Below are 6025 nucleotides of genomic sequence, written 5' to 3'. Positions count from 1 at the left end.
TACCACAATTTTTTTATTCGAGCAACCATTTCTATTCGACAATAAATATATATATGTATATTTTCACAGCACATAAAAATAATAGAAATTTGACTTTAACATTGAAAATAGTCATATATGAATATTAATTATATAGAAAAAATATATATTTTTTTTGGTCGTCCATTTAATATCATTATGAAAACCTAAAAGCGGGAAAATTACAGCAAATAAAGGCCCAAAACCGTATACATTAAATTCTAAATCAACCTCATTTAAGCATATTACTAACAGATAAAGATTGATAAATAATAAACACATGTAAGACACGCGGCAGGCTTGGGAAAGACGTCGGCTCCTGGTGAGAAGATGCCGCTGATCCATCGCCGGTCAGAGCTTTGCTGGAAACCGATAATCAAGAGAGTATAACCATATAAGTTAACTCCAATGGATTCACATCACCTTTAATTGCTGCTTCTTCACCGCTAATTCTTCCTCTGATTAGATCTAGATTAGAAATTGTCAAAAGCTTGAAACTCCGATTAAAATTAGCACTGATCGTCTTTGACTTTGGACATATCACACAACGCGACGCATGGCTCTTAATAGAGGGGACTTAAGGAGAGATCAAACTCCTAGTCGAGAGAGAGGATGATCCAAAATTCGAAGAAAAAACTTGACACTCACCACAGGATCTGCTCGCTACCGCCTCAAACCTATGGAGGACCAGATGTAAAAGAGAAAGGGTTGACATCCGGACGAATCCAGAACTTTATTATCCGATTTACGTCAGAACAAAACATCCGATATATATGGAAAAAACCATCGATCCATTGATCAAAAGAAAGAGAGAAAAAGCATTATTTCTCTGTCAATGATTTAGAAGAGAGAACAGAGAAAGAGCAAAAAAACTCTCTGAAATCGTCTCTTCAATCTCCATAGAAAAAATATATATAAATATTTGCTTTTGTATATCTTTTAAGTCATCTATTCATCTATAGTTTCAGAACTTTCTTAACAGCTTGCCGTTTTAATAATTACTACGGTAGGAGCTATTAACAAACGACATGCAGTTTAAGGCTCTAGCCAACGAATAATATGTGAGGTTCGGAAATTTAAAACTTAGGTTCGTTTATCAATTCCTTTTCAACGCCTTTTCGCTTCGGAGAGCCGTTTTCACACCGAACCTACTTTTCAAAGACCTAACCGCTTTTTTTGGCTCGCTTCTTCGTATCCATCTCAACTTTCCTCTTTATATCTCAAATTTAAACCTTTTGCCCCTTTAATTTAGATCAAGGAAAAAAGTAGATTCTGCTTCTTCGTTTATAATAAATTCTCTTTTTTAAAAAACAAAATATATCTTCTTGGGTTTATTTCAATTTTGAAACTTGAGTCTCAAATTCGTGAATTTTTTATGATAAGAGTAACAAAAATAGTAGAGAATGATGAAAAGATCTTCATTTAGTCGTAAGATGAGGCAGAGTCTCTCTGATATCACTAACTCTCAATCTCAAGAAGAGCTTAATCTTCAAGAAACCGGTTTGGAGCCAACTGAACAAGTAAACCGGCTGATGAAGGTTTCAGTCTCATTCTGGGTTTCTCTAAAGTCTCTTACTTTTGATCTCATTGACTGAATTCGATTTTGTTTTATTGGACATTTCAACAGGAGAATGTAGCATTGGTTAAGTTTCTTGAAGAGAGAGAGTATCCTCCCTTCATTTAGCTTCATTTTAGTAACTTGTTAATGCAATGATTCAAGAAAGGATTATTTTCTTTAAATTGATAATAGTAAAACAATAGAGGTAAGTAGATACGAACTGAGGAATCTACGCGAAGGTATACACAGATTGCAAGTGCAAAACTGGAGTATTGCTCAAACCAATTCTCATTTCGTAGCTGTAAGATTTATTGTCACTTTCCTTTTCTTGATCTTGTCTCTTTGATTCAGAGCTCTGATCGTTACTAAAACCATTTATTGTTCTTGCAGGAGATTAATTTAGCTAGAAACAAGGTGAAACTATAATAACTTACTCTCTCGTCGCATGTTTTGGCGTTTCTTTGTCTAAGATTAGATATGTTTCAGGTCAAAGCGTTGCAACACGAGGTTACGTGCAAAAATGCTTTGCTTAAGGCTAAATGTTGTGAACAGAAGGTTTGGTATCTTACTTGTAATTTATAAATCTTTCTTCTCGACTTATATATTAACTACAACTTAGAGATCTAATTACATATTTACATTCAATTTGCATAAACCAATCTTGGATATGTGTTTGTGATGTTTTTTCATACTTTTCTTGTTAGAAAGACGAAAACACGCAACCAAGAACCGTAAGAACACCTGAGAATGTTCTAAAGATTGCGGACGAAGAATCCGAGAAACCTTCTGTACCAAACAGAAGACGATTCATCAGAAGCAAATGTATATATATCTAATCATCTTCTTGCTTCAGAATTGCTATAACTATTGTTAGTTAGGTTCATTTATCTCGGATTATCTTCTTTTTGTCTTGATGGTTTCTTCTACAGCCTTAGGAGAATCCCCTGCACACAAGATGGAAGCAGAAAAAGAGGAATCTGCAACCAAAAGGTTTTCACTTTAACCCTTAAAAACTCAAGTTTTGCTACTCTCCATGGGTTCTTGATCGTTAAGTTACAGGAGGCAGTTAAGAAGGAAATCAGCGAGAGTGAGATCGGCAGCAACGCCAGAAATGACAGAGAATCTGTTCGAGATCAAAGATCTTCACCTTACAATGCCTAATGACATGTGTCAACAAGATAAATCGACAATGGCATCACATAATCGAAATAAGGAAGAGGAAGAGGAAGACTTACGAAGAAGTACCCTTCTTACAAGGCATCAAGATTGTAAGTTTCGTCGTCAATCACCAGTCAAGCAAACTTTGCGTAGAGCAATTGAGAGGATACAATCTTACAAGGAGATTTCCCTCAATACTAAGATGAGAAGGTCTTAGAATCTTAGTGTAGAGGAATATTTGTGTTGTGCTGGTCTTGTTTTGAGGTTTTATCAATCTCTAGACAGTTGTACTTATGCTGGACGATTTTATAAAGACATTAATCCGACCAACATTTCATATTATGCAATTAGGATCCAGAAGAAGAAATAGCCTGAGCTCTGCTTTTGGAGGATTATCCTTTGTGGAAGAGTAGTGCCTACGATTTATTTCGAGATTTTGTAGATACTTGCGTGCCAAGCTTGGAACAATGCTAAAAGAGGTGTCTTTGTGCCTTGAAGCCGAAGAAAACCATTGGAGAATAAATTGCCTAGACGTAGGAGGGGGAAGGGGAAGTAAAGCACCATACTTTTCCAAATTCAGCTGAAAAAGAGCATTAGAAGAATAACGGTCTCTCGATTCACCTCACTTCCCACAAAGGGGACATGTCTGCACTTTATTAGTTTACTAGTTAAGGAACAAATTAGTCAATCTGGTTTAGAAGGGCAACAAAAACTGGTGAGTTTAACCAAATATCATCAACATGTTCAATGTTATCCCTGTTGATTGTTGATGTAGATCAGATTTAGCTTCCATGTGATTGTGATTGTGATTGTGATATAATGTATATATATATATATATGTATGTTCCAATAGAAAGCTTCATACCTATTATATTTGGATAAAAATCAAGATGACAAAAAGTTCAATCAATCTAAACTTTACAAGTCAACAGTTTTTGAAGTAAAATTACCTCACAATATGCTTTGAATTCATTATTAATCTCAATTTTGATATCCACACAGAAATTTACTCGGTTCTCAGTGAAATTCCTGTTGGATATTTCCCTCCTTAGCTGGACATTTCTCTCTTTAGCCAAAGACAAGAAATAAGCATGTGATAATTATGACTAAATTAGAATAATCTAGAATTATGAAGAAGAGAAGAAAATATCTAGATTAAGATAATGATGAGAGAGTACTCTAGAATTCTCTAATATGTCGGTCATCTCTATTATAAATACAAAGGTAGAGTAGCATTTGTAAAATGATCTCATCAAGAGAAAGAGAGAAAACCTATAAGAGTGTTCACACTAAAAATCATCTCTTTGTAATCCCTTTCCTTATAATAAAAGAAGTTGTTTCTTAAATCTTTAGTTATCTAACTCCCATCTTAGACACGAGAGAATATTATAGAGGATAAGTTTCCCATAGACGGATAACTTTCCCTACAGCTGGTATCAGAGCCAGGTTCGCTAATAGCATCAGTATCTCGTACGTATCAACAAGATGGAGGCGACCGTTACCGTTGAAGGTGACATGTTCAAGCTCACTACAGATAACTACTCATATTGGAAACCGATGATGGAAGACCACCTCTACTGTAAAGATTTGCACGAGCCCATCATCATGAAGGATAAGCCAGAAGGAAAGGATGACAAGACATGGGAAGTTTTGAATCGAAAGGCGGTCGCTGTAATTCGTAAGTACATCGATCGATCCCTTTTCGAGCATGTCTCTACCTACACAAATGCTTTTGAATTATGGACAAAGCTAGAATCCATGATTCAAAAGAAAACACCTCGAAACAAGGCTCTCCTTGCCCGACGGTTAGTGAAGCTGGAGTATAAGGATGGTCAAAGCATGATGGAGCACTTGAACAATTTCAAGGGAATTGTAAATCAACTAAATAAAGTCGACATGAAGGTCGAAGACGAGATGCAAGCCCTTCTACTTCTCAGTTCACTTCCAGAAAGTTGGGACACATTAGTTGTCACTCTCAGCAATTCCGCACCAGAAGGAAAGCTTACCATGGATACCGTCAGTGATAGCCTTCTAAATGAAGAAGTTAGAAGGAGAGAACGAAGTTCGAGCTCTTTGTCAGAGGCAAACATCATACAAAGACGAGGTAGAGAAGAAGTGCGTGGACACAACAGAAGCCGAGGTCAAGACCAGTCTAGAAGACGATCCAAGTCACGTCCTAGAGTCACCTGCTACTATTGCGGCAAAGCAGGACATCGGAAGCCAGAGTGTCGATTCTTCAAAAAAGATCAACAAATGGGAAATATCAAGCCAGACCGATTCAATCCCTCAAAACGACATGATGATAAAACCACCACCATTGTGTCTGAGGAGGATAAAGATGTATATGTTGTTGGAGAGTGCAATCTCCTAAACATTGCATCTAACGATACTTCATGGATTATCGACTCCGGTGCTTCCTTTCACGTCACCCCTCATGGAAGCTTCTTCACAACTTACCGAAGTGGTGACTTTGGTAATGTTCAAATGGGGAATCAAGGAAGAAGCAAGATTGTTGGAAAGGGGGACATCATTCTTACATCAAATACAGGATGTAAGATACTTCTCAAGGACGTAAGACATGTCCCAGATATGAGACTCAACCTCATATCAACCGGAAAATTGGATGATGCTGGTTTGGAGAGTCACTTTGGTAAAGGCAAGTGGAAGCTAACCAAAGAAAGTTTGGTTATGGCTCGAGGAAAGAAAGAAGGATCGCTATATGTAACACAAACTAAGATCAGCAAGGAAGAGGTGAATGTCGCTAGTGAAGACATGGAAATATGGCACCGAAGACTTGGCCATATGAGTGAGAAAGGTCTAAACATACTTTCTCGCAAGAGACTTCTTCCTGAAATGAAAGGTACATCTCTTGAACCATGTTCGGATTGCTTAGCTGGAAAGCAACATAGAGTTGCCTTTCAAAGAACCTCTCCACCTATGAGAAGAAAGCACATCCTTGATCTTGTGCACACCGATGTATGCTCCATGTCCGAGAAATCCATTGGTGGAGCATCATACTTCGTCACCTTTATAGATGACCACTCAAGAAAAGTATGGGTGCACCTGTTGAAGACAAAAGATCAAGTTCTTAATGCTTTCAAGGAGTTTGTAGCCCAAGCAGAACGGAGTACGGGTCGAAAACTCAAGTGTGTTCGATCGGATAACGGTGATGAGTACAGAGGTCCCTTCGAGGCATTCTGCAAATTTCATGGAATCAGGATGGAGAAGACACCGCCCAAGACACCACAACTGAATGGTATTGCTGAAAGAATGAACCGAACAATTGGAGAA

At 37.5% G+C, this 6025-nt stretch overlaps 1 protein-coding gene across 1 annotated transcript; it reads left to right on the top strand.

The window, feature by feature from the left end:
- Positions 1–1421: 1421 nt before the first annotated feature.
- On the top strand, positions 1422–3054 carry LOC18013614 (SHUGOSHIN 2). Its single transcript, XM_024153892.1, has 8 exons — positions 1422–1556; positions 1646–1683; positions 1769–1877; positions 1967–1990; positions 2063–2131; positions 2281–2398; positions 2506–2566; positions 2636–3054. Exons 1-8 carry the CDS (start codon positions 1422–1424, stop codon positions 2949–2951), a joined length of 870 nt encoding a protein of 289 aa, XP_024009660.1. The 3' UTR covers positions 2952–3054.
- The last annotated feature ends 2971 nt before the right edge of the window (positions 3055–6025 follow it).

The sequence above is a fragment of the Eutrema salsugineum genome, unplaced genomic scaffold (genome assembly GCF_000478725.1).
Source record: "Eutrema salsugineum unplaced genomic scaffold, Eutsalg1_0 scaffold_4, whole genome shotgun sequence".
NCBI classification, from domain to species: domain Eukaryota; kingdom Viridiplantae; phylum Streptophyta; class Magnoliopsida; order Brassicales; family Brassicaceae; genus Eutrema; species Eutrema salsugineum.
Note: the sequence above shows the minus strand (reverse complement) of the source record. Positions and strands in the feature narration are given on the sequence as shown.